General features: G+C 35.2%; 1 protein-coding gene across 4 annotated transcripts in view; it reads right to left on the bottom strand.

The window, feature by feature from the left end:
* LOC107669756 (neurabin-1-like) overlaps positions 1 to 10,335 on the bottom strand; it is a 61,495-nt gene that overhangs the window by 10,151 nt on the left and 41,009 nt on the right. For all 4 annotated transcript variants that reach the window (XM_016462149.1, XM_016462163.1, XM_016462154.1 and 1 more), the window contains exons 7-12: positions 8,361 to 8,516; positions 7,690 to 7,743; positions 6,288 to 6,517; positions 4,285 to 4,381; positions 2,978 to 3,125; positions 276 to 328 (exon numbers count right to left, since the gene is read on the bottom strand). In XM_016462149.1, coding sequence (XP_016317635.1) covers positions 276 to 328; positions 2,978 to 3,125; positions 4,285 to 4,381; positions 6,288 to 6,517; positions 7,690 to 7,743; positions 8,361 to 8,516 — 738 coding nt within the window. The remainder of the gene's footprint in view (positions 1 to 275; positions 329 to 2,977; positions 3,126 to 4,284; positions 4,382 to 6,287; positions 6,518 to 7,689; positions 7,744 to 8,360; positions 8,517 to 10,335) is intronic.

Here is a 10,335-nt window from a genome sequence, read left to right on the forward strand (position 1 = left end):
TTGGATTTGAGACTTTAGTCTTTGCAACTTTACAGATCTTCTTTATGCACCAAGAGCTTGTAACACTCCAAAGAGAAAGGAAAAATTGAAATCGCATCATATGACCCTTTAATGTTAATGGAGTATTTTGTAACCATAGAAAGCGGACATATTCTACACATACTCATGAATTAAGCATGAGATTAGAATTGACTTTCATTCTTTATCAGTGCATCTGGTTTAAATGTCCTGAGTCTGAATGAGAAGTGTTTGGTGCGTGTGAAAGTGAGTCTTACCCTCTCGTTTCTCTCAGGGTGAGTTCCACTGGTTCCCGTCAGCTCGTCCAGTTCTAGCACACAAAACAGATCCATACAATTACATAACATAATATACACAGACTGCGAAACAGCAACATATTTATTATATTTATTTTTGACTCGAGCGCCACATCAAGTTTTCCACATTAAGTGAGGGGCCGCATAATATGTTTATGACAAATGAAGCTTTGATTTTTTTTTTATTCTAAAGTGACACTCATTTACTACTGTACTGTATGTATACTTGTACATAGGCCTACATGGCAGTTCTCTTCTTGTATGGGGATGGGGTAAATCGAGGGTTATATACGGGATACAGCTCAGACCGGAAACGAACAATGAAATTAATTTTCTACCTATTAGATTGTGTTTTATTTAACGTCTACACCTACCCCAACCCTAAACCTACCCCCTACAATAATGCAAAAACAGAATTATTATTGTACAGTGTGACAAAAATTACTCTATATTGATGTGCATATACTCAGTAGTCGCAGCTGTAGGCTACAGTATATACCTTCTAGCCCTAACCATGCTGCTGCTCTGAGTCAGGAAGCAGTGAATCAGTATCCATCTGCATTCATCCTTGTAGTTTAATCTGTATGTTTTAATGGTATTGTTCATATTACCTTCAGTTGTATTTGATTATTTTGAAGTATTTGTAATTTGTATTATTTGAGTGCATCTTAGATGTATTTTCACAAAAATTATGCTGTATTGATGTGCGCATGCCCAGTAGCGCCATATGTATCCCTTCTAGCCTCAACCGTTATATACCGCATTACAGGCTATTGGATTTTACTGATATTGCATCAAATTAGCTATTTTGGACCAACTGCCTCACGGGCTGGATGAAAACGCCCGTAGTTTGCCCACCTCTGCAGATTCGTATCATTTTTAAAAATCCCTCGTGGGCTGCCACAGGAGTGATAGCGGGCCGTAGTTTGGACACCCCTGCTTTACACATTTTCCTGCAACTATAGTTCTCACTGCTCATGGATAGGAGAAAGTATTGTAACACGGAAAAAATTGCTTTAAGCAAAAAATGACAGTAATCCACTATCAAATATCAGGTACTTTGGCTGATGAAAACATACAATCCTACAACAGACTTCTGGCTAGTTTGTTTATATGATGCAATGTCCTGTAGCGCCATATGCTATTTACGGATATTTGAAATGAAATGGGCTCTTGTTGGAAACAGGGCTGAGAGGTTTCCTGCAGAAGAGGCTTTCAGTGAACTGAGGCCGTCCCTGCGGCAGCACTTCCTCATAATCTGCCTCATTCAGTCACAATGCATCCAATCAGCTTTCCAGCGCTGTCCACTCTTATCACAGTGATCATAGCAGATTCAGAATAGGCAGATTTGAAGGGCCAGTGCACCCATTACTATTGAGTGTGTGAGGTGTGAAGCATCAAGTGCCTGAGAAGAATGATGCTGCTTTAATTTCATTAACAAACCTCAGTTGCATGCAGCTGCAAGATCAGAGTTCAAAATGAGAGAGGGTGTAGGGGCATTGGTGCAGAATGGAGTTTATTACAGAGAGATACTGTTACATAACAAGCAGAAAGTGCTCGCCATATTTAACACAAGTGAGGCTATGAGGAACAGAAATATTTTTTGAATATTTCACACTGTTGTGTCCCAGGGCATTGTTTGTTCAGCTGTCAATGTATTGAAAATATAGTATAAATGATTTTTACGTTAATTATTATTATTATCTAATTTTTTTATTCAAATGATTATCATTATGATTATTATTACTACTACTAATATATTTTTACATTTTTGTTATTTAAAAATAAAAAATATAATAATAATAATAATAAAAATTACTTTTATTATTAGCTCATCAACATGCATAATACAATATTTTTTAAATATGAAAAATATATATTTTAAATAATTATTGATATTTTTATTACTCTCTCACTCTCACTATATATATTAATATTTAAAATTATTGTATTATGCATGATGATAATAATAATGAGATGATATGATTCATATTATTATCATTATAATGCATAATACACATTTTTTAAATAACATTAAAACATTATAATAATAAAAATGCATAATAATAATAATAACAATGAAGAATTAGCACAATAGTATTTTAATTTTAGATGGAGTTTGTTACACTACATGCAAATTTCCCCAAAATATTTAATGTTAACAACTCCTATTCAGTTCCCTTTTTAATGGCTTGTTCTGTTTATTTATATGAGGATAAAAAAAATTAAAGCAATATTTATCATATCATCACTGAACGCTGTGATTTTAACTAAACGTCATGGAATATTGGGTGTGTTTTATACATTGGATTTTACATATTTCCCCTCTGTAGTAGCTGAAACCCATCTCCTTTCCTCCTATCTTTCTGATAAGCACAGCTTTAATCGAGACTGATAAGCAAATTTGTCCTGTGTATTAATTGTTCCTGTCACATAATGATGATGCCATCTGGTACCTGCATGGTGCTTCACCTACCACTATATCACTATTAATAGTTTGGGTGCAAAAAATGACCTGCTGTATAAAGTGTGTCCTGGTACGCGAGTGAGTGTGTGTTTATTTGAGGACACTTGTCAAACAGAAGACGGATGATCATTTTGGTAATTAATAAGCCAGTGGGTGAGAGTGTTGAGGTGTGTGTATGTGTGTTTTTGTGACTCACCTCCTCCAGCAACACTTCTCCTTGGACACTGTAAGGCTGTCAGTCTCTCAGTCAGCTGGGCTCGGCTCTCAGCGCTGTTGTTGTTATTGTTTACCTGGATGCCATTTTGCTTCATCAGCTGCATCAGCTCTGACTCCAGTGCAGCAATCTAAACAAGACCACACGTGCTATAGTTTTTATACGACACACATATGGATTATACAGTATAGAAATCTCTTATGGTCACCAAGTACAGTAAAACAGTAATATTGTTAAATATTCTTACAATTTAAAATAACTGTTTTCTATTTTCATATATTTTATGTTATTTATTCCTGTGTTGGCAAAGCTGAATTTTCAGCAGCCATTACTCCAGTCTTCGGTGTCACATGATCCTTCAGAAATCATTCTAATATGCTGATTTGCTGCTCAAGAAATATTTCTTCATTCATCATTGTTGAAAACAAGTTCATAATATTTTTGTAGAAATTGATACTTTTTTGTGATTCTTTGATTAGAGAACAGCATTTATTTGAAATAGAATGCTTTTGTATAATTATAATATTATATTATAAAGATTTACTGTCATGTTTGATCTTAATGTGTCCTTGCTAAATAAAAGTATTAATTTCTTTCAAAAAACAAATAAATAAATAAAAGTAAAATAATTTTTTTTTAACAGGGTAGTATATACTCCTATATGAAAAAAATCTCTATTAAATATTATATTACAAGATATTATCAGTTAAACAGATGTGCCTTCCTGCCAGCAGATGTACATGTTCTATACAAGTTCTATTCTATATGTTGGTTTCTTATGGCCCATGTATGTGGCCCATTTCACTGTATAACACTTGTAAAACATAATTACAGGCCTGTATAAATAATATCTAACTACAATAAAATTATTTACTGTGATATTTTAAATAGATTTACAGAAAAATTCTGTTACTGGTTGTCCAAACATTTTGTCAAAAGGTGGAATTCGCTCCCACTGAATTGTGCATGCATATAGCGCACCATTTATTGACGCACTCACTTACCTGACCTTCAGGAGATCACTACTGGGAGTTACCTAATTAATATTCAAACTGACAAGGTCTGTAATGTTTTAATATCGTTCCTATGCTTTGTCTCATCCAAATTTCCAGCAAAACATTTAAGAATCTTGCACAGTTGCGATATACCTTTTCCACGCGGGCTCAAAAACTGACTTAAGCAAACAAACTTGGATGATTTCACAGTACAAGACAGTTGCCATGAAATGCAGTGAAATGCACTGACGTGTGTGTGTGTGTGTGTGTGTGTGTGTGTGTGCAGATAATTACCCTAACTTGAAGACTCTGGATTTCAGCCAAATTAGCTTTTTCCGCCTCCTCCAGCCTCTTCTTCTCTGCATCCTCCCTCTGCGCAAACTCAATCTCTCTGAAAGCGAGCAAAGACAGAGATTTGGCGAAAGAACAATAATGTTTGTGCTCATATATGGGCTGAGACAGGTTTGCATGGACCTATTAGTCTGTTTCGAAGGGCTTCGAGAGCAGAGAACCTCATTATCATGCAAATAACAAAAAACAAATCCATCAAACTACTGTCAACTGAGAGACTTCTCGTACAATGGAGTGCCATGACTGCTTACTCAGGCTTGTCGGCATGGATAGACAGCGACTCTGCAGTTAACTATGGCAATAATGCCTGAAGGGAAACCACAATTAAAGGCAGTCAGGCTCCAGAGGAGAGGAGCTGTGATAGAAATGACCACAGAGATCAGCTCACACACACTTTTAGGCTTGAGGAATGCACGCTGAGATTTTCACAACCTTCAGCCACACAGACATCATGAAGACTAAACTCACAGTTCACAGTTATAGCCTATAATCGCAACGCATCTTTTCTTTTTATAACCTAAGCTGCATTTAAGTACAAAATCTACCATTGAAAAGGCTAGTCACTCATATGTGATTTGGATCTTCTAGCTTCACCATGCTAATCGACCAGCTATGCCAGCATATACCTGGTCAAGCATGACAGCTGTTTTACAGTAGAACAGACATTGTATGTAAATGGCTACAAGCCATTTCTTGTCACCAGGGCTCTGTGCCAAAACCTAGAGAGCTGCCTACGTACAGAATCACAAACATATTCTCGACAAAGGCTGTTACAAAAGGTAGATAGTATAATTATGCAGATTATTAGGACTTCTTTTTGTTCAAATCCAACATGGCATGTATCATTTGTGGAGAAGCCAATCCCATAATGCACTGCAGCATGTTCAAAATCCATGCCAGATTGTGGGCAAAGTGACATGAATGTTAATTATAAATACAATTAATTCAGTTAAAAATTATATAAAAATACTTCAATTTAATTTAATTTAAGAAAAAATACTATTATACATACAACTGGTATGTGCTGCTTATTTTTTAAAACAGAGTATACTGCTGTTAGCTTAGCGACATGCTAATGTCAAGCTCCACTGAAATCAGTTGTATTAATTTCTTTATATTTACAGTATCATTTATTAGTATTTTTTTTAGAAATGAATACTTTAAGTTTTTACTTTTTAGCAAGGATGCATTAAATCAATCAAAACGTGACAGTAAAGACTTTTATAATGTTAAAAAAGATTTCTATTTCAAATAAATAACATTCTATTCAAAGAAAAAAAAACTGTATCACAGTTTCCACCAAAATATTACGCAGCAAAACTGTTTTTAACACCGATAATACAAAGAAATAATTCTTGAGCACCAAATCAGCATATTAGAATAATTTCTGAAGGATCGTGTGACACCTAAGACTGCTAGAGTAACAGCTGCTGAAAATTCAGCTTTGCATCACAGGAATAAATGACATTTTAAAAGATATTCAAATAGAAAACAGCTATTTTAAATTGTCAAAATATTACAGTTTTTACTTAATTGAATAAATGCAGCCTTGCTGAATATAAAACATCTAACTGAAGCCAAACTTTTGAAGAGTGGTGTATATACCTGTATATAAGTGTTTCCAATGTGGGTTGCCTATAAGGTTCTATGATGGTTAGGATGCTACCGAACATGGCAGCTCCCTATGTAGGCAGCAGACAGCAAGGCAACTAACAGAGTTTAAGAACGCCACTACTTTAAAAACTCAGAAGCTCTTTCACTGCCATTCATGGTAATGAGCTCATTTGTGGTCTTTTGTGAAGAACAGCAGCCATATAATCAAGATCCCTCTCTTCAGCGCTGCGCTGGTATTATAATTACCTGAAATGTATTTAGTATTCTCTATGAATTCTCTTATGTTTAAAGGACAGAGTTAAAGTACGCTTCGATCATCTCAGAATCTGTACCTCTGCTGGAAGTCTTTAATGAGCTTCTTGGCCTTGTTGTACTTCTTTTCCAGGGCCTGATACTGACTTTGGGCCTCCTTCAGATGCTCATTGACCGTATGGCACAGAGTCTGAGCCTCGATCCAATAGCTCTCCAGTTTTAGCATCCTCTCCTTATTGTCCTCAATGCTTTGCTTGAGCTGCGTCTTCTCTCTCTCCCACCTTGCCTTCTCTTTTTCCACTGCAGCCAGCTATATAGAGAAACCAGGATGGAGACACAGGGAGGAAATGAAGGTAAAATTCCCACAAAGTCAATAGAGCATATAGTGAACTGTTTAAATGAAAACAAAACCGACCCAATTTACTAACTTAAGAAATGTTCCTGTGCATACTACTTTTATTTTACAGGAATGATACACTGAACGATGTCAACATGTCTTCATATGAGATGGAAGAATATAAATAGATTTGTTCACACCATAAGCAAGCCGCGAGTGTCTACACTGTCATTTCACAAGTGATGAAATCTGACTTTTGTTCAGGCAGTGTAGTCAATATCTGGCGCATCTACATGGGTTGCAATAATAATGATGTAAACGTCAGCACTATGCCAAGAGATTTTCTCAGACAACAACTGAGATTAGCCGTCGGTGTGGAAAGCTACAATTTGTGATTCTGCTCATGTCTAACATGACATTTGTCACTGAATTCACAAGGTGCTTAAGAGAAGGTGCTTTAAGCATTCATGCACATACTGTCCAAAACCGCTGACTCATTCACTCATTCACTATTCACTACAAAGTGAATGCCACTAGCTCTGAAGAAAGTGTGAATAAAAAAAAAAATGTATGACATGTTCTGAATGACAAAAACCCTATTTGGTTTGCTGTTTTTGCTGTTCAGACTACAAAATACAAAACAGATTTGAGTCGGTTGCAACAAAAACATCAGATTTTTGCCAGTGTTGTTTTTGTTAACTAAAACTGAAACTAAAACTAATACAATTAGTTTTTAGTAAATAAAGAAAGCTAAGATACAATATAAATATTCAACAAAAAAACTATAATATACTATAATATATATATATAAATAAAAATAATAAATATAAAAAATGACAATATAAATATTAAACTAATTCAAAATATTAATAAATATTATAACAGCGTGTAATAGTAAATAATACTAAAATAACACAGATTTTTTTTTTTTTGCTGCCATTCTGAGGTCATGTGGGTGCACTTTCCTCTTGCTTACTTAATAAATGATAACAAACAAAAAAGTTTGAAGTATAAAGGAAACTTGCAATAAAAGCAGTTGTTCTTTTTCTTCAACGTACTGCAAATTCCAGTTGGGGAAAAAAACATCCAATTTGTAGCTTTCTGTGAGGGGGAAAAAAATATTTGCAGATACAGTAGCCTCTTACCTTGTTCTTGAGTTTCTGGATCTCAGCTTCAGTGACAGTGTGTTTAATCTGCAGCTGATAAGAGACAGTAGAAGAAAGATGAGTGGATGTTCAAGGACAGTCCTCCTCTCAAAGGAAACTGACCAGAGAGGCTCTCTCTGCGTGACAACACACTCTCAACACTCTCTCTCTCTGCAAATCCAGACTCAAGAGAAAGAACAGCATAGAGCCAGCAGGAAATAGACTGAGACAACTGAGGAATGAGTGAGTTCTGGGACACAATATTTACACCATTTCTCGCAAAAGAATATGGATTTTTAACAATTTATAGTTTATTACAATTTAAAATGTAATTTATTCATATTTAGCAGTCATTACTTAGAAATGATTTCAATATGTTGATTTGTTTCTCAAGAAACATTTTTAGCAATGTTGAAAACAGGTACTTAATATTTTCTGAAAACATGATTCTTTGATGATTAGAAAGTTCAAAAGTTAAACTATTATTTACATAAAATAGCTAAAATGTATTGCCAAAACAACAAAATTATAATTTATATCTGTATTTAGACAGAAAATAAAGCTGACAGCTGAATTAATATTTAGTTTGACCTTTTCAGGTTTTCTAAAGGTTAAGTATGTCCTTTCATTGATCCATTTAAAAAAAAAAAATGCATGCAATCTTGGTTTACCTCTCGAAACTTCTGATAAAGTTTGGTGGCATCCAGTTCTGATGGCGAGATGATGTCCTCGTTTTCAGGTAAATCGAAAACCTCAATGGCCACATCTCTGTCTGTTCCCGTCTGGCCCGCCTCCTCCTCCTCCTCATCCATGGCATACTCCCCTGTCTGGGCACGGGCACATGGGAATAAACATCCACACTGCATTTACCTCAGCAATCAATGTGAAGGGTTTCTATCTTTAATAGGCTGAACAACTTTACATTGTGTGTCCAGGATGCTGTATTTTCTTAAAAACAATACAGATACTAGACCATTTCATATCCGAAAAACCAGATTTTTAGCTTTTATATTAACTGGTACGCTTAGCCAATTGAAATGTGAACTTTACCTCGATTTGCACAGCTCAACAAAATCTTAGGACCTCAAGTCTTTTGACTTGAGCTAGTAAACAATGACCTAACAACCCACAGAACACTGTAGCAATCATGTAGCAATGCTCTAGCAAGCACTCTGAACATCTGAGTGATTGCGTAGCAATGCGTGCATAAAATTGAAAAATTGGGTCTGTTTCTTAATATGGTGTTATGCATAAAATACAATACTGTAAAAATTTCTTATGGTTATCAATGTTGAAAACAGTTGCTGCTTAACAACTGCTTAATGTTTTTTAGTGAAAACCATGATAGCTTTTTTTTTTTCAAAAATCTTTGATGAATAGAAAGTTCAAAAGAACAACATTTATTTGAAATAAAAAATCTTTTGTAACATTGTAAATGTCTTTATTGTCACATTGTTACATTTAACGCATCCTTGAATATATATATATATATATATATATATAATTAAATCATGATGATGCCAAACTTTTGAACAGTTTTGGTCTGCTATCTTTTCAAAATAAAAGCGATTCATGCAGCATCTATTTCTTCAGCTTGTGTGTGGATCTGCCAGTTATTTTAGGGGGATGGATGGATGGATGTGCAGACACACACAGACAGGTTGGTTCTGCTTGGCTGGGGCTCGTATCTGGTTGCAGGGCAGGGCTGTTCCCTGGGAGGCCTTCTTTCCAGATCAAATTATTCTGCCTGGCAGGAGGCCATATATAACCCTGTCCTACTGTGCTGCTTTAGCTATTGGAAATCTTGTGTTACAATATACACTACCGTTCAAAAGTTTGGAGTCAGCAAATTTTTTTCTTTCTTTTTTTGAAAGTAATGTAAAGTAAAGCAAGGATTTGTTAAATGGGTAAAAATTTATAGTAAAGACTCATATTGTTAGAAAAGATTTAAATTTTAAATAAATGCTGTTCTTTTTAACTTTTTATTCACAAAAGAATCCAGAAAAAAGTATCAGTTTCAAAAAAACAAACAAAAAAAACATGTGCAGCACAACTGTTTCCAGCACTGATAATAAATCAGCATATTAGAATGATTTCTGAAGAATGATGTGACACTGAAGACTGGAGTAATGATGTTGAAAATTCAGCTTTGATCACAGAAATAAATTATATATTAAAACAGAAAACCAATATTAGAAATTGAAATAATATCTCACAATATTACAGTTTTTTCTGTATTTTTGATCAAATAAATACAGCCTTGATGAGCGCAAGAGACTCGATTAAAAAAACATAACAAATCTTACTGATCCCAAAGTTTTGAACGGCAGTGTATATATATATATATATTGTGACGAGTCGGCTGCCTCCCCCTAATTATCATCATCACCCCGTCCCTTAATCGCCGCCCTTCGCCAGGCTCCCGACATGAGTGGGTGCGTGAGAGAGGAGGGGCGCTGAAATAGCCAGGGCTGGCGGCGTGTGATGGGGTACACCTGAACCGAATGGGGCCTCATCACCGCCGCTGTTTAAATGCAGAGCGCGCCTCTCCAGACAGGCCGGTCTCTTCCCCGTGCATGCATATATATATATATGTATGTATGTATATGTATGTATATATGTATATGTATGTATGTATATATGTAT

This window comes from Sinocyclocheilus anshuiensis, unplaced genomic scaffold (assembly GCF_001515605.1).
Source record: "Sinocyclocheilus anshuiensis isolate Anshui unplaced genomic scaffold, SAMN03320099.WGS_v1.1 scaffold253, whole genome shotgun sequence".
Classification (NCBI taxonomy): Eukaryota; Metazoa; Chordata; class Actinopteri; order Cypriniformes; family Cyprinidae; genus Sinocyclocheilus; species Sinocyclocheilus anshuiensis.